The sequence below is a fragment of the Chiloscyllium plagiosum genome, unplaced genomic scaffold (assembly GCF_037043375.1).
Source record: "Chiloscyllium plagiosum isolate Xiang-an unplaced genomic scaffold, Cpla_swu_hap1 HiC_scaffold_29, whole genome shotgun sequence".
In the NCBI taxonomy this organism is placed as follows: domain Eukaryota; kingdom Metazoa; phylum Chordata; class Chondrichthyes; order Orectolobiformes; family Hemiscylliidae; genus Chiloscyllium; species Chiloscyllium plagiosum.
In genome coordinates this window covers 56026975-56052331 of record NW_028270167.1, presented here as the reverse complement: position 1 = coordinate 56052331, position 25357 = coordinate 56026975, and the positions used below count along the sequence as shown (strand labels likewise).

The following is a 25357-nucleotide window of genomic DNA, read 5'->3' as shown; positions in this document are numbered from 1 at the left end:
TTCAAACTCACATCACTTGTTACACCATTCTCTGATTCATGTATCTCATTAAAACTGAGTGGGCCCTTTATACATGGTTAATACTTGTGTAGTGTAACCGTGAATATTTGCTGATTTTTATGAGTTAATTGCCCTGTCAGAGCTATCAGTGAGCAGAGAAATGTACTGTTTATAACCTACATTCGTGGTAATTATTACTGTAATACTCTCTAATTTAACCAAACATTCCTGATGTACCCAGACAGTTACCTGCAATGGTTTAGACGTTGAGGGTTTTTAAAAAAAAAGTTATGGACTGTCTTGTTCTAGTTCATTTGATGCTCTTTCAAAAGTTTACCTAGGTGTTATGTATCACTGCGGACTCACATTTTGTTTCTCAGGCACACAGCTTTCCTTTACTGTGCATTTTAGTGTCGGAGCAATTTGAAAAAGAAATGCAGGGAGAGACATTCTGCAATGTAAGGAGGTGCTTCTAATCTCCGGGTCCAAACTGTTTAGTGACATACACTCACATTCTGAACATAATCACTTTAGACATGCTCCATATTCGGTTGCCTAAACTGAATTTAGAAACGCAGACTAGAAATGTTATGTTATTTTGTAATGTGAGAGAGACTTTGAGTGACAGCAAAAATAAAGTCATTCATTTTGTTGGCTAATAATATTATTGAAGTTCTTTTTAGCTTTATCTGCTTGTGGTGGAATGTAGGATTAAAGGGAGTTAACTCCTAATTGAATATTCTAAATATAATCACTTTGGACACGCTCTGTATTCAGTTGCCTAAATTGAACTTTTAAAATGTTTCATATGAATTCCATGTTATTTTTAGTGCGACAGAGACTTGCAGTATCCAGGGAAGAAAAGCTCAACTATTTTATTAGCTAGCAATATGTTTGAACTTTCATTTTAGTTTTATCTGTTTGTGAATGAATGTAGAAATAAAGGGAGCTAACTTCCAGTTGAATTTTTTTAAAAATAAAATACATGCAACTATCATGTGAAACAGACCTGAAGCTACTCAAATTTACTTCCAAAGAAGCTATTCAGCAAAAGAAATATCCCAAGATGTGTATGTGTCCGTGTTTAAGCAAAACCTCATGTAAATACATGATCCCATGTGTTCGGGCTATGCAAGCTGATACCAGGATCCAGTCTCAGCCTCCAGCAGGGAACCAACATGCGGAAGCTGTAAGCCTGCCCCTTCCGATGGCCATATAAACCTTTGGCACTGGACCGTAATTCAACACTCCTGGGTCGGCTCTGTTTCGAAAGATCTTAGCAGAACCGTTTCCCACAATTTATCAGAATGATTGTGTCGACAATTTTTCTCAGTTTGTTGCTGACATTCTTATCATGTGAGTGTTTTTTGTTCAAGTCTCTCTTTGTTACTGTCTCAATGTTAGTCTACCGCTGGAATGTAAAAGACTCAGCCATCATGTCATCAGCATTAATGCTCATGGTTTATTTGTTTTCTTTTTTAAAGGTGTCCAGTCGGAGATTGTTTTGACCCAGCCAGAGGCAGAGACTGACCGTCCCGCAGGCAGCCTGAAACTGACCTGTAAAACCAGCGGGTTCGATCTTAGCAGCAGCTACATGCACTGGGTCCGCCAGGTTCCCGGAGTGGCTGCTGTACTACTATAGTTCATCCAGCAGTAACTATGCACCAGCGATTAAGGGTCGATTTACTGCGTCCAAAGACACTTCAAACAACATTTTCGCGTTGGACATGGGGAACCTGAAGATCGAAGACACCGCCATCTATTACTGTGCAAGAGACCACAGCGAGAGGAACCAGGGCTGGACTCATTCAAAAACAGCTCGAGGGAACATTTTGTCAATTCCATCATAAACTGTCGGTCAGTACGAGTTTTAAATGCAATTATACCAACTGCAATCTGAAGTAGACCTCAGGCTGCCTCTTACAAAACTATCAAAGAGGAAATGTACCATTTAAACTAGCAAACTGGTGACACAATGGGACAATGTTTTGGGCATGTCATATGTACTGCTAACACTTCCATCAATTAAATGCTCGGACAAAATGTTCGTTTTAATATATCTGACAGCTCAGGAAATCACTGCTAATTGTTATGTCGACTATGGCATTAATTCTAAACATGATCAGAACTAAATGGCTCTTTCAAATGAAAATTGAGACCTTCAGTAAACAACAGAGAATGAGTGTACTGGTCTACATCATTGTGATACTACAGTGGGTCACAGTGTTTTGCACAGCGACATTCTCATACAAAAACCACTGACAAGTGTTTATCTCAAATTGGTGATTTCTACCATGGCAGGAGCGAGAAATAATGTGAGATGCAATTTAAACGCAATCCAGTAGTGCTAGTTTGTACGAATGTATAATTTTTTTCTACCTTCTTCGTGTTGATTGTCAAGTTAAACGCAGACCAAACCTGGGAAAGTATTCCAAGCTTTTAAAATACAATGAATCGTAAAAGCTGGAATCATGCACTGAATCATTTTTAGAGGAGTCTGAATCACTGCTTTCTCGGAAGTGATGAAATTCCCTGCATTTTACAGTTTACAGTCTGTCATAGTATTTGACGCAATGTGTCTCACAGTGCTATAACTGGGGTGACACTGCAATTATGATCAATACAAAAACCTATTCAGCCTCCATTGTTTGAAACTAGTCAGTGATTACTTCTACAAACCGTCTTAACTTGCAGTGCCGTATTAGTTCTGTGCGGTTTAATGCCAGTATCACTATTTAATTTGTAAAAGTGTTGGGTAATTATCGATATACCAGTTGGGGATTTTGAGAATCAGCTCATGTGTTACTCTGTGAAGTATAAAACAGTATTAAAATGTATCAAGAATGATCAGAGTTCAATAGTGCAATTATGTGATGAAGATTTATCGTGACTTTATTTTGCCTGTGGTTCTGAAAATTTAAAATGATGGCAGATTTTTGATTTGTTTTATACAGAGCTAGTTATTGTGTGACCCAGTCCAGAGAATGTAACACTGTGACTATCTTGATTACTGGAGCCAAGGGACCATGGTGACAGTGACTTCAGGTAAGGCCCTTGAACTTTCTTAGTGACTTTTTAAAAACTTTCTATTCATGTGACTAATTTTTGAATTAAATGAAACTCAGATTCTGTGCTGAGTTTGGTTTGGTTCGGATTGTTTTTTGTTCAGACTGATTATAGACTTCAGTTAAGACTCAGCAAATAGTTACAATCGGGATGATGGAGTCAGTTGCTTGGTGTATCTCTTTTTTTGATCAGATGGGCATTCTGTGTGGCTGGGTTACTTGAAACGCCTAATGTCTCTTAATCAGTCAGCTATAAATAATGTTTAATGTCAGTGAAACCCTGACTATGAGTTTTATTATCAATAACAAACGCTAAGAATTCAAAGATGTTCGAGATATTACCAAACAAGATTAAAATATGCTAAAATATCATGATTCATTTCTTGAATATATGTTCTTACCATGATTCTATTTTCACATTTATTTTGACAATTTTGTTGATGACAAGCAGGTTAGAAACTGTCATAAAAATTTCTTGCCGTGCTGTATTGCAATCTGTTGATTAGATTCTGAGTTTGTTTTACTTGATTCTGTTGAATTGATTTGATTGGATTTTGGCTTTGCTTTAGTTGATTCGGTTGAACTGTGTTGATTAGATTCTGACTTTGTTTTTACTTGGTTTTGTTGAATTGTGTTGATTGGTTTTTGAAATTGTTTTATTTGATTCTGTTGAATTGAATTGTTTGGATTCTGATTATGTTTCATTCAAATCTGTTGTTTTGAGTTGATTGGATTCTGGGTTTTTTTCCTTGATTCTGTTGAATTGAGTTGATTGAATTATTCAGTTTGTGAAATTGCTCTGCATTTTCATGCTTTCTGTAACTGTTGTTTTCTTTCTACTGAGGAGATTGTCTCTCTGGATACCTTTTCATTACCAATATTTGTGAAGTTCTTTTGTTTTTCATGAATCATTTCTGCATTTGTTAAACTTATATGACACATCTTTCTCTGCTTGATTGAAAACATTACATCCATTTGTAACGGTCTGAAAAACAACTTAAGGCAGAAACCCGGAAGTGTGAGAAATGAAACAAAAACGAGTTTTTAATGCATTGACTTTAAAAAAAAACTCAGTTCTAATTGTAAGCTAACTGAATTTTGTTTTGAGTAGCCTCATTCAAAATGAAATTTGGGACTAAAATCTGAAACTACAGAATTGAGCAGATTATGTAATTGATACTAATTTAAAATTATAATATGGTAATATTTGTCCATTCAGTAATTTTGTTTTGTAATGAAATGATTAATCAATATATGCCTTCAACCGCTCTACTGTGCGCTGCACAGGATTGTCACGATCAAGAAGGGTGTGCAGATTGGAAATAAGTTGAACTGTTGCCAGAAACGTTACAGCTTTAAGTGTTAAGTTCCCTCACAAACAAGTTTGCTGTTATGACTTGTTATTTCTATTCAATTTAATCATTAGTTTGCTTGATTCTGAGCAGTTTTGTTAGACTTCAATTTGTTTTTTTGTGTGAGGTTACATCATGTTCTTGGTTCTGTTGAAACTGTTTGCAGAGCTAGTTCTGCTGCAAACACACCGTGTTGTGATCTGGTGATCATTGATCTGTTGAGGAGGGACTGTGCTTGGGTAACATTAAATGTGTAATATTTGGGAAACCGTTTCTGGTTTCTACATTGTTTTTGCAATGTTAACACGTTTGGTGACAGTGAACCGCTCCAGGTTCCTCATTCAATGCGATCACCATGCGAGTTGAAATTTCATAAACCCTATTATTAAGTGAAAGGCAAATCGCAAAGGTTTTAGAAATGAAGGGAAAACAGATACCTTCGGGCGCCATTTTTACTTAAAATAAATAATTAAGGATTAATCTAATCCATGCTTTACAATCCAAATTCAGAACTCAACTATCTAGTTCAATCACAAGGTCTGTCTTTAAACAGTTTACAAGTCATAGAGAAATATAAATAGAATTTCAAAAGTCTAATGTTCGAATAGTTCTTGCTCTTGAGCAACAATGCCATGACTGTGTTATAATTGATCAAGAAACACCTTTCAATTCCGCTGTACACTACATACATATTTTTCTGGCTGGAAAAGATCATTGGCAAAGACCATTTGGAAATTCTGCTCAATTCTATGAAGAACAGATCAGTTTCACTGCTTTGATCAGTTTCACATGTAACTTGAGTTAATTCATTGTTATGTCCCTGATTAAACTGGATTTGCAGGATAAAAATAAAACATTAACTGAATTATTTAATCTGCACAGTGCTTTAGGTGTTCCCAATCTGTGCATTTTAAATAAATAGTTACATTTTACAACAAAATATCAACTGAAGATTCATTCTTTAGGAAACAACTGCTATAGTGAATTATGTGACCAAGGCCAAATTTCGAATTACTTAAAATAATCCACCCATGAACTCGCAGGGCAGCATGGTGGCTCAGTGGTTGGCACTGCTGCCTCACAACGCCAGGGTCCCAAATTCGATTCCACCCTCGGGTAACTGCCTGTGTGGAGTTTGCACATTCTCCCTGTCTCTGCGAGGGTTTCCTTCATGCGCTCTGGTTTCCTACCACAGTCCAAAAGTTGTGCAGGTCAGGTGATTGTGAAATTTAGCACAGCCATAGTGTTCAGTGATGTGAAAGTTAGGGTGCATTAGTCGGAGTAAATATAAATTAGGGGGAATCGGTCTGGGTGGACTACTTACTGTTCAGAGGGTCAGTGTGGAATTGTTGGGCCAAATGGCCTGCTTCCATATTGTAGGAACTCTATTCTTATAACCATGGGAGTATTTGCTGCAAATGCAGAGAATTCATTTTACATCGATGTGTTCAGACGTATGCAGAGTTCACAAATTTGCAGAGACATGAACTAGAGGATAACAGAGCACATTGTTTATTCAGACACTGAAAATAGAGTAATATTTATTTTAATTAATATACTTGACCGATTTATTGCAATGTAGCGATCGGAAGGAATCTGCTCACATTGTCACACTTAACTAATCATTTAGATTAGATTTCCTGCAGTATGTATCGGACCATTTGCCCCAACAAGTCGACACCGACCCTCTGAAGAGTAACCCAGCCAGACCCATTCCCCTACCCCTGACTAATGCACCTAACACTATAGACGATATAACATGAGCATGCACATCTTTGGATTGTGGGAGGAAATCCACACAGACACAGTGGACATTGTGTAAACTCCACATAGGCAGTCAACTGAGGCTGGAACCGAGCCTGGGTACCTGGATCTGTGAGGCAGCAGTGCCCACATTTACTTAGACAACCGCTAAAGCGGGCAACTCCAGACAGAAGCATGTTTTCAATTCATACCTTTTTAAACATTTTCGTTCATTAAAAGCAATTAACAAGAAAATGACCTTGCCCTAATTCCTTCCAGAGAAATGCTTTCCACACTGGAATGCAGTATTGACTTTATGCAGTGCATGCAAAATCTCCACAGTTCAAGGAACGTTTTAAGAATATTTAAGAATAATTCTTTGAAAAGGTGACGAAGGAGGTTGATGAGGGGAAAGCGGTAGATGTGGTATATATGGATTTTAGTAAGGCGTTTGATAAGGTTCCCCATGGTAGGCTACTGCAGAAAATACGGAGATATGGCATTGAGGGTGAGTTGGAGGTTTGGATTAGAAATTGGCTGGATGGAAGAAGACAGAGGGTAGTAGTTGATGGCAAAGTTTCTTCATGGAGTGCCGTCACTAGCGGTGTTCCGCAAGGATCTGTTTTGGGACCATTGCTGTTTGTCATTTTTATAAATGACCTGGAAGAGGGGTTAGAAGGTTGGGTGAGCAAGTTTGCGGATGATACGAAAGTCGGAGGAGTTGTTGACAGTGAGGAAGCATGTGGCAGGTTACAGCAGGATATAGAGAAGCTGCAGAGCTGGGCAGAAAGGTGGCAGATGGAATTCAATGTAGCTAAGTGCGAGGTGATTCACTTTGGGAAGAATAACAAAAAGATGGGGTACTGGGCTAATGGTCGGATACTTGGTAGTGTGGATGAGCAGAGGGATCTTGGTGTCCATGTACACAGATCTCTGAAAGTTGCCACCCAGGTAAATAGTGCGGTGAGGAAGGCATATGGCGTACTGGCTTTTATTGGTAGAGGAATTGAGTTCCGGAGTCCTGAGGTCATGATGCAGTTGTATAAGACTCTGGTACGGCCGCATCTGGAATATTGTGTGCAGTTTTGGTCGCCATACTATAGGAAGGATGTGGAGGCATTGGAACGGGTGCAGAGGAGGTTTACCAGGATGTTGCCTGGCATGGAAGGAAAATCGTATGAGGAAAGACTGAGGCAGTTGGGGCTGTTTTCACTAGAGAAAAGAAGGTTTAGGGGTGACTTGATTGAGGTGTACAAGATGATTAGGGGGTTAGATAGGGTCGACAGTATGAACCTTTTCCCGCGTATTGAGTCGGGTATTACAAGGGGGCATAGCTTTAAATTAAGGGGGGGTAGATATAGGACTGATGTTAGGGGTAGGTTCTTCACTCAGCGAGTCGTTAGTTCATGGAATGCCCTGCCAGTAACAGTGGTGGACTCTCCCTCTTTATGGGCATTTAAGAGGGCATTGGATAGGTATATGGAGGATAGTGGGTTAGTGTAGTTTAGGTGGGCTTGGATCGGCGCAACATCGAGGGCCCAAGGGCCTGTACTGCGCTGTATTCTTCTATGTTCTATGTTCTATGTTCTATAATATGTAAAAATAATTTAGAGAATAATCCATTTCCTCCGGATCTGTGCTTTAATTGGCGATATTTCCCACCTCAATAATTTTGTTAAATACAATGACTTATTAAGTTTATAAACTCAGTGGTTATTTATGTTCATTGTGAACACATTCTTGTTCACATTAATCCTCTGGTTAGTTCCTCTGATGAATGTTCAATTACAGTGAATATATTTGACGTGAGGAGTTGAGCAATGTATCCTCTAGGATTAAGTCTGTTGTGCAGTTTGTTTCAGTGCTATGTCTGACTAACTTGTCAATGGTCCTGATCATTTGTAAATTGTCCAGTTTGGATACCTGAATCTCAGACAGTTCAATTTCATCTCGCGCTTCAAAACCACTTTTATCTGCCAGAAATACAATATTCGATTCGGTGCCACAGTATTGAGAGCCCTGACTAAGTTGTTCCAATCAGAATGAACGTTTCAGGAACAAAAGGCAGATAGCAAGAGTTTTGAAATTGGTTGTTGGCAACAAGAGATATTTGATTGAGTGAGGCAGAGGGAAATATGCTGTATATTTTCTTTGTGCCTCAGTTATGCAGGACATGTTCCGTGGCACAATGTAGAATCAGAATTTTTTGCATCTTATTATTTGAAAACCTATTATCAGCTTTTAATGTCACTGGCAACGGTCATATTACACTTCAAAACATTTTAATCTTTTCCAAACTAAGTAGACCGTCTGGTGCAGCAACATTCACAGGGGAAAGAGGAAGGGAGTTCGAGGTTGGAATCCAGTGAGTGAATTGATGGCAATGCAATTCCTAGATTTATTCCTCTGTAGTTCCCATAGAGTTTGAACAATTTGGAGCTGCTGTCAAAGTATTCTTGGATAAATGTTGAAATGTTACTTTCATTGTACAAATATTCTGGAACAGTCCCTGGTTGTTGGAAGGTGTTAATAACTAACATGGTTTATGTATTGTCAAAACCGGTGGGCTGTGTCCTCCGTGATAGTGTCAAGCTCATTGTGTTCAGGTCTGTTGTGATTTGTAGTAGTGTCCCTGATTCTGTGCTAGGTGGCCTGTATTCATTTACAAACTTTTAGAGAGGTATGTAACACCATCTCTTATCAGGTTACTTCAGTGCAAGAAAGCAGATTGACATGTCTGGGTGTTTGTTGGAATTCCACTCACAGAGGCCAGTGAAATCTATTCAATCGCTGTCCTGACTTGTGTCTCTTAGATATTAAACAGACGTTTGGTGGTTAGCAGCTTTTTCCAGATCAATATTTGTTCACAAGCTTTTGGACATCGCTAGATGGGGTTAATGGAGTAAGTGCTCAAAGAAATCCCAGCTTTTGACTTGCTGTTCTCACAATATCATTTATAACTAATCCAGAATGAATCCTTTTCGAAGCATATTTGATGAGATTATGCTTAGGCTGTTTTACTTTATATTAAACCGGTGCTGGAGTTGAATTTGATTGTTCAGTATGGTGGGAGTTCCGCTGAATCCAACACTTGCTGCAGATGGTGAAAGCTTTTCAGTTGGTCTTCAATTGCTATCTCAGACCAAACAGTACCTCTGCTAAGAATTATTTTTCCAACAGGAGTCAAGCCAACGTAATCACTGTTTATCTCAACAGGTGTGAGCTCTTGTGCCAAAAACATGAAAACAATTTGGTGAAGAGGGGGTCTCTGGATGCAAAAGATTAACCTTGCCTTCTCTCCCCAGGAGCTGCTAGACCTGCTGACTTTCTTCAGAAATTTCACTCTTTATTTTGGTTTTCTAGCATTTAAAGATTGTTGTTTCATTGAAAAAAGTTCTGTTCGATGAAACACATTCTTCAGAGAAAAGATGCATTTGAACAAATTGCGAATGTTCAGAGATATTAAATATCAGAGAATCATTGAATTGGAGCGCCCTGATCTCGAGCTGTAGTTTCACAAGAAACTATTATGAAATAACAACACACTCCAGAGTGCAGTGGCTGCTGTAATTGGGTGGAAGTTATTTTGATCACTCAAATAGAGAATGTCAATGATCCCGTTCCAAATAATCAACAGAAGATTTTTTCTAAAGCATGTGTGAAACAATTAATTTGTTGAAATATTTTAATAAAAAGTGTTCACCGCCAGTGCTAGCTTAATGAATGACACAATGATAGGAAGGTAGGAGCAAGAGGAGGGCACTCAGCCCCTCGAGCTGTTCCACCACTAACGTAGATCATGGAGCATCTGTGAGCTAAATCCACAGGTCTCCCTTTGGCTAAAACTCTTTAACACCTTTGATTAACAAGCAAAAACTATCCCAGATTTACTGATTCAACTGCCCGTAACAAAGGGAGACACCATTTCTGAAAGACATTCCTGTGAGTACTGTGACACAATGAGGCTGGAATTAATTGCTCATGAAAGTAAACTTTCAATCTCTGACAATTTCCAATTGAAACATCCCAATCATCATATTTCATTAATTTAACACTATACTTCCCTGGAATAAGGAAATATAATGTGTGATTGCCTTGCTAAAAATGAGGGAAGCTTCATTCCTATTACATGATTAAGAAATAGCTCTGTTCATTCAGTGAAAACACAGTCAAATCACACAAAAGGAAACCACGTCATCTTGTGCAGACACACAAGTGCCTCAAATAATTTTCAATTCTTCCAGTGGTTGTTTGAATCTCTAGACAGGTGTGGAAGTGTCAGACTTTTTATATCGCCTTGAGAAACCAGTTATCATCAGCCTATTTGAATTGCTGAAGTTTGTGTGGTATAAGCACATTCACAGCGCTGTTAGGAAGTGAGTCCCATGGCTGTGATTGAGGAAGAGGAAACGGCAGAGAAATAGTTGAGAGTCAAGTTGAAGTCTAATTTGGAGGAGAGATTTCAGGTGAAGCATTTACACGCATGTGCGCCCTTATCCTCAAGGATCACAGTTTTGGAACATGCTGCTGAAGGGACATGTCAGCATGCAAACTGGAAGCTGAAGAAGGCCCCTCGGCCCCTCTAGAATGCTATTCCATTCATGGGATCATCATTATTCTTGCTGCTCACCAGTCTTCCCAACACACCGATAACATTGAACCTGATTGTTTACTGTCCAGCAAAAGAATGGTGAAACTTTGGAATTCTCCACCACAGAAATTGATTCAGGACAAAACATTAAATGATTTCAATAAGGAGATAGATTCCTTCAATCCTTAAAAAAATGCTCCGGATATGTGGGAGAAAGGCAAACAGGGTACAATATTGGTTGAAAGCCATGAAAACATTGAATGGGGCATGGTTTGTAAGTTTGCACGTAACACCAACATTGGTGGTATAATTGGCAGTGAAAGTTATCCAAACGTACAATGAGATCTTGATTAGCTGGGCCAATGGGCTGAGGGGTGGCAGATGGAGTGTAATTTAAATGAATACGACGTGTTGCTTTTTGAGAAGACAAATCAGGTCACAACATACAGAGTTAATGGTAGGGCACTGGATAGTGATGTTGAACACAGGGCCCTGAGGGTCCAGACTCATAGAGTCTTACAGAGTTCATGGTAAGGCACTGGGTAATGATATTGAACACTGAGGACCCTGAGGGTTCAGACTCATAGATTCTTGAAAGCGTTGTCTCAAGTAGCTAGTGTGTTGAAGGCGTTTGGCACATGTACCTTCATTGGTCAGAGCACTGAGTGCAGGAGTTGGGGCTTCATGTTGTAACTGTCCAAAACATTGGAATGAACTGCCAGAAGAAGTGGTAAATGCAGAGATAGGTCCAACATTTAGAAGACATTTGAACAGCTCCAGTAACTGGATAGGTCGGGATGGATATGGGCCAAAGGCAGGCAAGTGGAATTAGTTTAATTTGGGAACTCTGGTCAGCATGGATGTGCTGGACCAAAGGAACTGTTTCTGTACTGTACGACTTTATGACTCACGGACTTTATGGTGGAGTAGGCGCAAAGTTGGAAGGTGGTGAGCAAGTGAGGGGCTAGATTGGGCATGTGGGAGAGTTTGGGCTGGTAGGCTGTGAGGTGTTGGCTGGCTGCTGAGTAAGCTTGCATGCAATCTGTCTGGCAAGGTGGCATCAAGGTAAATGGTAATGGTCACAGGATAATTTGGTCGAATTGTGCTTTGTAGGTGAGGGGTAGTTTGAGCTGAAATGCAGGAGGTCTGTCTTTGCCAGGCTGGTTAGTGCAGAGGTGGGCAGTGTGCCAGGCTGATTAGTGTAGAGCTGGGCAGAGTGCCAGGATGTTTCGGGGGTGGAAGGTCACTGTAATGAAGTGACAGGGGGACGTGTTGTCTAAATGCAAAGCTCGGAGTCTGGCAAAATGGTGGGTTGTAAAGGACAGATGTGAAAGGAACTGGGATGCAATGTGCACAGGTTGACTTGGGTAAGATGAGAGGTCAGTGATCAAGGACTGAGGTCATGTCTTGGGTAGTAGGCTTTTGTCCGAGGTTGTGAAAATGATGGTGCCAGGTCCAGTCAGGGCCAGATTCACCATGGGCCAGGTGCAGGGCGGCAGGAGTGTAAATGAGTGAAAGGGATTGAGATCATATGTCCATCTGGAATATAGAATATAGAACATGACGGTGCAGTACAGGCCTTTCAGCCCTCAATGTTGCGCTGACCTGTGGAACCAATCTGAAGCCTATCTATCCTACGCGACTCCATTTACATTCATATGTTTATCCAATGACCTTTTAAATGCCCTTAAAGTTGGCGAGTGTACTATTGTTGCAGTCAGTGTGTTCCATGGCCCTACTACTCTCTGAGTAAAGAAACAACCTCTGACATCTGTCATCTATGTCCTCTCCTGCTAGCCATCACTATTCAAGGAAAAAGACTTTCACTGTCCACCCTCTGTTTATCTTTTATGTCTCAATTAAGTAACCTCTCAACCTTCTTCTCTCAAATAAAACAGCCTCAAGACCCTCATCCTTTCGTCATTAAACCTTCCCGCCATACCAATCAATATCCTGGTAAACCTCCTCTGAACTATTCCAAAGCTTCCACATTCTTTCTATCATGTGCTGACCAGAACAGTACACAATACTCCCAAGTGCGGCCCCACCAGAGTTTTGTACAGCCGCAGCCTAACCTCGTGGTTCTGAAACTCATTTCCTCTATCGATGAAAGCCAACACAAAGTATGCCTTCTTAACAACTCTGTCAAACTGGCTGGCAACTTTTCGGGATCTATGTACATGGACACCGAGATCTCTCTGCTCAGCTACACTACCAATATGGATTGCCTTGAATGTGTTTCGTGTGATAGGGGTTGTGTGTTCCGGGCATGAATGGGTGTATAGCAGGGTAGGGTTTGTCAATGTGAGTGGGAATTTAGGTCTAGACAGAGTAAGTGCAGTGATTAGTTTGAAAGATGAGGTTTGCTGGTGAACTGCGTGTCAGTTTGTTACTTATTAAAGTTAAAGATTACTTGTTCATTTCTCAAATCATATTTACGTAAATACTCAGCTGTAACACTCCAAAGTCTCTGAACCTTCATGGTCCTCCATTTTTCAGAGGCCTCCAGAATTCAGATCATTGTAAATGAGATGTTTCAACTTCCAGCCAATTGGCATGAGTTCAGCCGTGACAGCCATCCTCCCAGTCCCAGTGCTCAGCTCCTGCCTGTGCTGCTGCTGCAGTGACCTTCCTCCCAGAGAGAACATTCTACCTTGCATTGATAAGTAAGGAAGGTTCACTGGACCTGATTTCCAAGTATGGGGACAGCAAACACGGGGGGACACAACTTTAAAGTGAGGGGAGATAGGTATAAGACAGATGTCAGAGGTAGTTTCTTTACTCATTGAGTCGTAAGGGTATGGAATGCTTTGCCTGCCACGGTAATAGATTCGCCAAGTTTAAGTACATTTAAGTCGTCATTGGACAAACATATGGACGTACATGGGATAGTGTAGGTGGGATGGGCTTCAGATTAATATGACAGGGCAGCGCAACATCGAGGGCCGAAGGGCCTGTACTGCGCTGTAATGGTCTATGTTCTATGATTCACTCTGATTTCTCTCCGGGGGTACTGCCAGCTGTTGGGTATTTCCAGCAGCACGGCACCGAGTGGGCCAGCACGCTGGTTCCGTGGTTAGTGCTGCTGCCTCACAGTGCTAGGGACTCAGTTCCATTCCAGCCTCGGGTGACTGTCTGTGTGGAGTTGGCACTTTCTCCCCATGTCTGTGAGCGTTTCCTCCCACAGTCCAAAGATGTGCAAGTTGGGGGAATTGCAAATGTTGTGTTCAGTGATTGGGAGTTTAGGTGCATTAGTCAGGGTTAACTGTAGCATAATCGGGTAGGGGAATGGGTCTGGATGCGTTACTTTTCAGAGGGTGGGTGTGGACTTGTTGGGCCAAATGGCCTGTTTGCAAACACTGTAGAATTTCGATGAATCTGCATTTCCTTGGTTTGTAGTTTGTGAAACGTCTCTGCTCTTCTCAGCAATCCAGTGAAAGTGTCAGTTGGTGAGATCTTCAAACAGTTACTGGGGTGGGACCAGGATGTTCTTCTTCCTAAACTATATGGCAATGGTCAAGGTCGAGGGCATGTTTCTAAAGAGGGAACCAATGATCATGATCAGCAACTGGTAGGAAACAAAAATAAACCCCAGTTATGCTGTCGACTTCAGCGGGAGCATACTGGCAAACGTTTACAGCTGAGGATACATTTGAGTAACTGATAAGGTCAAATTTACAGAAACTAACATGCTCAATTGGTCATTCTATTGTAGAGACACCGTCTCCCCCCACGCTTTATGGCCTGGTCTCCTCCTGTCAGGAGCACAACACCGGTTCTGTGATCTTTGGTTGTTTGGCGATGGACTATTCCCCTGACGTCACCAAGGTAACCTGGAAGAAAGGTGGGGAGCTAATCACGACTGGATTGAAGACTTACCCATCAGTGAGAAACAAGAAGGGAACCTACACCCTGAACAGCCAGTTAACCCTGCCCGGGTCAGCGGTAGATTGCCCCAGCAAAATCTCCTGTGAGGTTCAACACAGCGGGACACACAAGAGCAAAGAAATGCCATGTTCAGGTACGTGTTGTAGGAACTGAGATAAACAGATCATCTGTGATTAACATGAATAAGGCATTATTTATAACCGTTTTCACAGACTCACCTTATACAGCACAGGAAAAATGCCCTTTGATCCACCCAATTCACGCCTATCAATAACAGCCACCTAACTATTCCAGTCTCATGTGCCAGCCTTGTGTGACTTGCCCTTGCAAGGATACTTCATACTTATAATGAGGGGCTCAGTCTCTACATGACTTATAGGTGCTGAGCAAGCAGCAAGTTTGCAACCGTCGTCTGTTCAATCATCGAGTTCCGTCCGAAGTCAATCTCCGTGAGTTGGTTGAAAAATGGCCGACGCTTGGATTCTGGCTTCTTCACGTCTCCCGTGTGTGAGGCGAACGGGAACTTCTCGGTGACGAGTCGGCTGATGGTCCCTTATGGTGAATGGTACAACAGTGCGGTCTATACCTGCCAGGTCACTCATGGAGAGAACACTCAAAGTAAAAACATCACCGCACTCCAGGGTAAGAGACACAGACTGAGAGAGCTACAAATCACTCTGAACTCTGACGTGAATCAAACACACTAATTTATCAGGCGTAGTAAACAGCACGGTACAGCTTCTCGTTTCCCAACATGCCACGTATCTCATTTCAGTTTGAGTGTTACATTAGCATTGCTCATAATTCAACCTTTTGGCAAGTCAGAAAAGGTTTCCTCTCTGTTGAAGATAGATATATAGACAGTGAGCTTTGTTAAAAAGTTTGTTGCCTGACCATGCTGGGAGAGGCATTCAGAGTGCTGAATACTTGCCTGGTAGCCGCTTCAAGGGTAAGTTTGGGGGTAGAGGGGGGATATTGGAGAGATAGAACATAGAACAATACAGCACAGAACAGGCCCTTCGGCCCACGGTGTTGTGCCGAACAAATGTGATTGAAACATAGAAAATACTGAGAGACTGAGGTCGAGTGAATGTGGAATAGATGCTTTGACTGGTAGGCGAGACTAGGACCCAAAGGCACAGTCTCAGGGTCAAAGGGGCACCGTTTAGAACTGAGATGGGGAGGAATTTCTTCAGCCAGAGGGTGATGAGTCTGTGGAACATGTTGCTGCAGAGGGCTGTGGAGGCCAGGCCATTGTGTGTATTCAAGCCAGAGATAGATCGGCTCTTGTTTAGTACGGGGTGAAGGCAGGAGAATGGCTTTAGCCCGAAATCTCTATTTTCCTGCTCGTCGGATGCTGCCTGACCTGCTGTGCTTTTCCAGCATCATTCTGATCTAAACTCTGGATTGGCCGAACAGCCTTATTCTGATCCTCTATCAAATTGACGTGGTTAAAATATGCAGTGACCCTTACTTGAAAATAAATCAAAAATGCGTTCAATGCTTCATTCCCTGCTCAGGAATGACCTGTTTATTGGACATTGTACGACATCGATTTTTATCTGGTACTGAGCTCTTTAACTTCATTTATGGGATCAGACCACAGACCAAGTGGCTATCACATTTGATGAACTGGGATAAACGTGATCTCACTGAGCTTCTTTAAGATGCTCTCTGTAATTAGTGGATGAGGCAGGAGAATAAATTCTGGTGGGAATGCTACAATAGGGATGAATGAACTAGGAACTCGAGACAGGCTGATTTAGCCTGGTTTGCGGTGGCGATGTTTACACAGTGAGTAGTGGATGTCTATAAAATTAGTGACATTTCCATCGCGTTTGTAGATTAATTTAAGACGCTTTTGTTTGTTTTTTTTTTCTCTCCTGCTCTATGAAGAAATTAAAAAATGCAGCTTGGTAAATAAAGTGAAAGTACAGACCAGTTATGAACTAACTGAATGGAGGGAAAGGCTTAAGGAGATGGGTGTCCTTCTCGATATCCAATGCTGTACTCAATGTCTTGTTTTCAGATCTATTCCAAACACAGCCCACGAGGAACAATGACATAAATTACAGAATGACATCACACCAATAACGCAAAGTATTTTTAATCATGTTAAATATAATGAACAGAATTTCCATGGTTGTTCATTGCTCCTGTAACACTTTAGAACTCTGCAAAGAGAATAATGATTATTAATTATAATCTGTCCAAAATTTGGGACGTGATTTGGCAGTCAGTGTGACCAGCAGCACTTGCACCTAAAGGTTATGAACATGGAAATGAACTCATTATATTCAGATTACTCTTGTCACAAGTATCAATGGATGGTCTTAAGTGAGAGACAAACTCCGAAAGAAAGGTAATTCCATGGGTTACATGATGGTATCTTTGATGATTTTACTTTTTTCACAGGTTTCACTTGTTACAAAGCCAGTGTTCTTTCGGAATAATTACACAGGGTATGTTATAGGTAATCACAAATGTTTCACAGATCAAAATACATCAACAATAGTAAGCATCGTTTCAGCAATAGTTGGAGTTGCCATTTTGAAGGTGGTGTCTTCACCGTGTGAAGGAGTAATCTGAAGATTGGCTGTTTGTATCAGAAAGGGGCATTTTCATTGACTTTGATTTTTGTTTCATAGAAGATACCGAGTGCCACCCTAACACCGTTAAAATCCTCCCACCGCCAGTAGAACAAGTCTTACTGGAGGCGACGGTGACGTTGTGTCCAATCTTCCTTCTGGAGTCAATGTGACCTGGAAACAAGAAAAGAAGCCTCTGAAATCAGAGATTGCTGAGCAGCCTGGACAGAATCCCGACAGCGTGATCAGCAAATTAGACATTTCTACTGAAGCCTGGCTGAGTGGCGTTACTTTTGAATGTGTGGTGTACCATCAGAATCTACCGACTCCGCTGAGAGACTCCATCCACAAGGAGAAAGGTGAGCGGTGAGATTAAAGCACAAAGGATCCCACGTGTAATCCAGATCCAGTTACATCAATGACAGGCTTTGATTGGTAATGAGCAAACACCGTTAGGAGCATTAATGATGCATCTGAAGGCAGGATAGCTAAGTAGCTGATTAAGAAAAAGATGGACCAAAGGATATTGTATTCTGATTAAATCAGATAAGGTGGGAAGAAGCCTCGGATGGGACGCCACCATCAGCAATGACAAATGGACAGAATGTCCTCGTTGTGGGCTGGAAACATGGAGGCAACATTCACATTAAACTTTCCTTTTTTTAATGAACAGTATGCGTACCATTCTGCTCCTTTAGAAAACGAAATTAAATAAATACCAAATTAAACATGGCGTATTTTAATATTTAGTGAAATTGTGATATTGGTTCAGGATTTTTTTGATTGATTTATATTTGTCTCAAATATTCTGCAGTGATTAATCCGCTGGAGCCATCAGTGTCGGTCCTCCTGCCACCAACAGAAGAAATCTCCGCTCAGAGGTTTCTCTCCCTCACCTGTTTAGTGAGAGGTTTCTCCCCCCGAGAGATCTTCGTCAAGTGGACAAACAATGACAAGCCGGTGAATCCCAGTAACTACAAGAACACCGAGGTGATGGCGGAGAGCGACAACACTTCCTTCTTCATCTACAGCCTGTTATCCATTACAGCGGAGGAGTGGGCCAGCGGTGCTTCTTACTCCTGTGTAGTGGGACATGAAGCGATTCCATTGAAGATCATCAACAGAACAGTCGATAAATCCAGCGGTAAACCGAGTTTTGTAAACATTTCACTTGCACTGATGGACACTGTTAATTCATGTCAATAAAAATCTCAACGTTGCATTTAATAATTCAACAGAAGTAATGAAGTGTTTTTTTTTCCTCCAGTTGTGAGTTAAATACTGAATTAGTTGTTTCCCACTCTGACTTACATTCCATCTGTGTAGTTAAAGTGTACGATTAACAGGTCTGTAACAAGTGTCTTGTGCAGTTAATGTTCTCTGCTCAGATACACCCTGGGTCAGAGACAGAGTAAAGCTCACTCATTGCAGGATTCCACCAAGTACCTTATCCATCCTAAATCCCTCTGTGACACAATCTGACAATGTCCATTTTATGTCAAGGGTAGGGCACGAGTTTTGAACTTGGTGTTTTTGATTCCCCCGATTGGACATTCTTACAAACTTCATGTCAGTTTTAAACTGCCAAATTGCACCAATTGGAAATGTAAATTTAAGACACTTTAAAATTAAATTTGATTGGAACATACCAATCGTAAAGAGTGCAGAACAGTTTGAATGTAACCTTTGTTTCTGGGGAACTGCCAGGGATCTTGCGCCAGTGCATGAGTTGACAGAATGTATCTTCACTTTCACACCAAAGAGAATCAACAGATAAGTTGTTGTGGAGCAGAGGGGAGGGGAACGATGAATGGTCTGTCCTCTAGCTCCCTGTGCAGTGGTTTCATGGTGCATGTCCTCTGTAATGTAACCCAGTTGCTAACAGGGACAGTCAACTTCTTGCTTACTGTCCAAAGATTTAACATTTCCATGCAAAACAATACCTTTGAAGCATGTTGGACACGCTTGGCTCTGTTCACAAATGATTAACATTGATTCCCATAATCCGAAACTGGTGTTTGCATCGTCCCAGTTTGAATTCCATAGTTTTGTCTCAGTTTTCTGGAACACATGGGATCAATTCTGGCATTCGAATACCTGATATCATTTTGTTTCACATACAGAACACAAGTAGACATTTTCTAATAAACATATTCAGAAATGTTATCTCTGGGACAGTGGGGATTTGAACACACGCCTTTTCTCTCAGAGACAGAAGTTCTATCACTGCAACAGAGGAGTTGCTCATAAAACGCTTATCTCTGCACAACGATGGGAAATGTTTCCTGCAACACCAAGGTCAAAATCTAATTATGGGCAATGCATTAAAATTAGAACAATAAATTAGAATAATAAAAATTGCAGTCTGGTATAAGAACAGATACAGAGAGATGATCGCAAATACACACGGAATGACACATATACGGGCTCTCACCTAAAGACACATATTTATGTGCACACTCAAATGTGCATATAGATAAGATGTCACACATGCATACTCACACAGAGCCACACATGCAAGTGGTACTTGAACACTCACCTAAGCTCATACAAAAACTCACATACACCGAAAGAAAATCATTTGCACAAATGAACAGGAGTACTCACACATAACCATGAGAAACATCGACACACGGTAACACACAAATGGGCATGAATACATATACATTCATACAGCACAATGTGTACAGACATACACACATGAACACACAGATACAAATTCCGAAAAATGTCCTCCCACATGTCAACTCACACAGGCACGTAAGTGCACAGAGATAAACATTAATATCATTATTTTCCCATTTTCAGAATCACAAACATACGATGACAGAGGCAGCTTAATTAGTTATTTTTAAACCACATTGATCAGCATGTATACAATATCACACGCACACACAAATTCAGAGTCTCACATGCAGGCACACAAGTGCATAGATGAACAAATAGAGGGGCGTTTATTAAATAAGGGTAATGGGCACAAGGTTCAGCAAGCATCCACAAACAATAGTACAAACAAGCTGATCAGGATATGGTTTGGGAAAGATTGCCACACAAGCAATCATCATCATATAAATATAAACATCCATCAAAACATAACATTGCATGCTAACATTTATTAAGCATAAACATGAAAATAACCCAGTGTAGGTAGGATCTGAAACAGACACAGAAGCACACGTTTTAGATAGCACTAATGAAAAGTGAACACTCACAAAGACATTACAAGATAAGCATAGGCAGCAATGAAGTGGCATATTAGCATGATGATGCTTACACAATGTGAAAAAGACCAAAATTAAGGTGCACAAACACATGAGCACACCAGCAGTAAAGGAACAGGAATATGTTTATTGATGCACAGACTCCAACATGGGCTAGAGTGAAGTAAGAGACTCTCATAACCACATACACAAACATTAAAGGGAAACCAAACACACCAAGCAGTAGATCAAATAAATTAAGGGACACACGTACAAAAACTTATTCCTAAATATACAGATCCTTCAAACAAAAATATGAAGCAATGTCCTGACTGTGATGTCACTTATATGCATGATTTGCCAAGCAATTGGTCACCAATACAAAAGATGAGAATCACATTTGAACTTTTATTCAGTGCTGGCCACAATTTCCAACTAAAGTGCTGTCACAGCCTATATTTAAAATATAATGATATAATTAAAATCATCATTCGTAATAAGCATTCTTCAAATAATAATATCCTTAAATAATAGATGAAAAGAAAAATAATTTAAAACGTTCTGACATGGACAATGAAGAAAGAACATGTGCAGTTAGTATTTGTAATTTCTTGCTGAGTCAATAATGCACTAATAGATACAGATAAGAGTCACACTTGAGAAATCCCTGACTGCTTTATGAAGATGTAATGGTCTCCAATTACATGACTTGGATGCAGATAGATCGATCTGGATCAATAAACAATCTAAATGCGTCCTCTCGGCTTTATATTCATAGATTCAATAGATCGCACTTGGATTGAAGACTATGAGGATGATAACAGCAACATCTGGACAACTGCTTCCACGTTCATCACCTTGTTCTTCCTGAGTATTTTCTACAGCGCTGCCGTCACTCTGGTGAAGGTGAGAATAATCACATCTTTCTCACGCCAATCAGCCCAATATGTTGTGTGAAATCTCGAAGTGTGACATTGAATAAACATTAAATCTGAAAGTCCCTGATCATAAACATCTGCGTCATTGCTTTCTCTCTCTCTTCCAGGTTAAGTGAATGAGTTGTGGACCCCTTTGATTTTCCTGATCTGCTTATCAAGGTCTCTGAATTCCCAATCTCCAATCTGTCCTGTTGCTGACTCTAACAGTGAGATGACTTCAGTTTATCAGCGTGTAACTGAGACAATTATTGATGGATTTTCCTTTTTACTTTGATATCTTTGAGATGGTTGTGGTTGGAAGAATTTGTAGCTTCCCAGTTGTTTGAAGCCCGTTTGTTTTGTTTTTATTTGTTCCTTACTCAGAATGGTTGCCTACCCTTTCTGATGAGCCTTTGTATTCCCTTTCTTGTGACTGTTACTGATGTACAGAAAATTCCCAGCTCACAGCGCATGTGTTCTCGTCTCAATGTGGCATCCAGCCATTATATTCACTTCTGTTAGCTTTTACATCAATCTTTTGGATAAAAATGCTTTCTGAAATGGTTCATAAATTTCGAATGAATATGCACTAATCTTGAGTTTGCTTAATTCTTTCTTCAAGGCCAGTCAGTCATAATACATTTACCCACATCCTACTCCTTTCCCAACCAAATACTTTCACGTGTTCTGTTTGATTGTATTTTATCCAGTCATTTAGTTTAATGCTGCTCTACCATGCAGCCCACTAATGTAAATACATCTTTCATACGATATGCCTGATGGAACACTCCAGAGGCAGAATGATGAGAGAACATTTCCACTTATGCACCAAGGGTCACGGCCTCGGGTCACCTCATGATAATTTTATAGGTTCCACCAGAAGCCGAAAAAAAGCAGACAACGGAGTTTGAAAGTTTACTCTATACTGTCTAAACTAAAAGTACTCCCAATGTCAGGGCAGCCTGGATTAGTAATGCAGAAATCGCCACCTAAAGCGCCCAACGAAACATTCATCAGCCAAAAAAGTCAACGTTCAGTCAGGTTTTCAGACACAACACGTGCACAATCCAAGGGCAGATTCTCAAAACTGGAGTTTTTCTCACACATAAATCTCATGGAAAACAATTCCTGGGATCTACTTGACACACCACACCTGTCAAATCCCAGGGAATGAGACTGAGATCTGTCTGATACAGGGATATTACTGAACAGCAACCCTCAAAAATAATAAATCAGAGGTCGCTGTGATCAGGCAAGGCACAGCTCATGAGTACCTGAAATATTCAGCCATTAAGATCTATATGACGCAAGACGGAATTGGGAACCAAATCACAGCAACTGGTCACAGAGTCTGGAAACTATCAGCAGAGGAGAACAGTCCCAATTTCTCAGCGTTGGTGAGGTGTATCATCCCGGGAATAGTGTTGTGAATCAGTCACGCACCCAATCTCATAACTTTGCATTTTTTTCAAAAACGTGGCACCTGAAACTAGATGCAACATTCCAGGTGAGACAAGAGACTGTTTTATTTCAGTTTAACATAATTGCTGTGTGTTTGTTCTCTACAGCGTAGGGTGATGAAGTCGGGTTTATTTGCTCTTCTGTCCATGTGTCATGGTACATTCCCTGATTTGTGCACATACACACGGGGGATCCTCTGCTCCTGCACCCCTTTGCGTTTACCCCCTTACTATTGTATGTTCCCCTGAGTTCATCACAAAACAAAGAAGCAGGTCACCCCTCCCTGAGACTGAGATCTATCTGACACACCGATATTAATGAATAACAATCCTCAACAATTACAAATCACAGGTTGATTTCGATCAGGGAAGGCAGAGATGAGAAGTTCTGGAAACCCTGTTGCTTTCCATGTCCTTTCCCACAAGCCGTCTGTCAAGCTTTGAAGCACTTAGCTGTTCTTCCAATATCCTAACATTTTATTTTAAATTGCTTTAATATTTTTCTGTAATTTTGCATTATAGACCAAAGCACAGGTTGAACCAACAAGGACTCCAAACACTGAATGGAGTTCGTTTTTTAAAATTCTTGTTTCTATCCAGAATTTTCCTTCCACACAATGTAACCTTTTATTTCCCATCACCCAAGTCACCAATAGTATTTTTATTTTCAGCTACTAACCATCACCAGTAAGTTGAATAATTTATGTTCAAAGCCCCTCCCATCATCAAAGGTACGGCAGAAGTAGGAAGAGCTAAAAGGAGATTGGAGTCAATTTTTCTTGTGGTGAAACATTACTACTGTTCTAACACAAGGGATTTCTGAGGGATGGTCTAGTGAAGCTGTGTGGATGGAACTCAGAAATAAGAAAAGCATGATTACTTTGATGCGATTGTAATAGTCCCCCCAGTAGTCAGAGTGAAATTGAGTAGCAAATATGTCGAAAGATCTTATTTATACGTTAAAATAATAGGATTGTAATAATAGCAAATTTCAACCTTCCAAACATAAAGTGGGACAGCCATGGTCTTAAGAGCTTGGATGGTGAGGAATTTGGTAAGTGCTAAAGTCAATTTTCTTCATTAATATGCAGATGTAACTATCACAGAAGGAGCAAACCTGACCTACTCTTGTGTTATAAGGGAGGGCAAGTGACTGAATGGTTAGTAGAGGAGCTTTTTGGGGCCGGGGTCATAATTCGATGAGTTGTAAAATATTTATGGAAAGGATTGGCATTATATATAAGTTAAAGTTCTTAATTGGACGAGGGCAAATTTTGATAGGATGAGACAAAAACATTCAAGAGTTGATTGGAGTAGACTGTTTGCAGCTCAAGGGACGGCCGGCAAGAGTGAGGCTTTCAGAAGTGAGATAACAAGAGTTCGGAGGCGTGATGTTCCTGTTAGTGTGAAGATAAGGCTGGTAAGAGGAGGGAACACTGGAGGAATAAAGATATTGAGGCTCTGGTTCAGATTAAGAATGAATCGTATATTAGATATAGAGAAATGAGATCAAGTGAATCCCGAAGAGTACAAGGGGTGCAGGGACATTGTAAAGAGGGAAATGAGGAGGGCAAGAAAGGAAAATTAGATAACCTTGGGAGATAATGTTAAAGATAATCCAAAGAGATTTGACTTGTACATTAAGAGCAAAGGGGTAGGTCATAGAGTCATAGAGATGTACAACTTGGAAACAGATCTTTCAGTCTCACTTGCCCATGCTGACCAGATATCCTAAACTAATCTCGTCCCATTTGCCAGTACTTGGCCCATATCCATCTAAACCCTCCTATTCGTCTACACACTCAGATGCCTTTTAAATGTTGAAATTGCACCAGCCTCCACTGCTTCCTGTGGCAGTTCATTCCATACACACCATCCCCTGCATGAAAAAGTTACTCCTTAGGTACTTTCAACTTTTCCCCTCTCACTCTAAACCTATACTCACGAGTATAGGTTCAGATGAGACTCCACCCACCCCAAGGAAAAAGCCTTGTCTATTAACTGTATCCATGCCTCTTATGATTTTATAAACCTTTATAAAGTCACCCCTCAGCCTCCAACGCTCAAGGGAAATCAGCCCCAGCTCATTTAGCCTCTCCCTATATAACTCTACATGGCTGTGAATATGTATAAGCCTAGAGGGATGGTTTCATAAATCATGTTACATTTTATACAAATACTGTTTTTTTTATTATCATTTATTTTAAAATGGAGGATGGGTGCCTTTTCAATTTCATACCAGTAGCACAGAAAGACTTGGGGAAATAAACTGCAACAAAAAAGAAATGGACAAAAAGTTATTGCACTACGGATAATCTCACCATATCATTCGTGTAAAAAATAATTCCCTGTTTTGACCTTGAAGTTAATAGAGTGTATTAATTAGTCCTGTGTGTGTAATAATTTTCATCTATCTGTCATTCTACATTTAGTTGTTATAGTTACCGTGTGGATTACTGCAACTCTCTAAAAATTCAAAACAACATAAAGTAAAACTGCAAATTAATATTGTATCTAATTACGAGAAAAATAATTAGCAATTCAATGACACCA

General features: G+C 40.4%; 1 gene segment (V, D, J or C); it reads left to right on the top strand.

Moving 5' to 3' along the window:
* Nucleotides 1-17318: 17318 nt before the first annotated feature.
* Nucleotides 17319-21889, top strand: LOC148142318 (Ig heavy chain C region, membrane-bound form-like; the record flags this gene model as incomplete). The annotated part of the segment is given in 4 exon segments: nt 17319-17586; nt 18042-18371; nt 21206-21333; nt 21473-21889. Coding segments are annotated over 4 exon segments (735 nt in total), but the record flags the coding sequence as incomplete, so codon positions are not given.
* Nucleotides 21890-25357: the final 3468 nt, after the last annotated feature.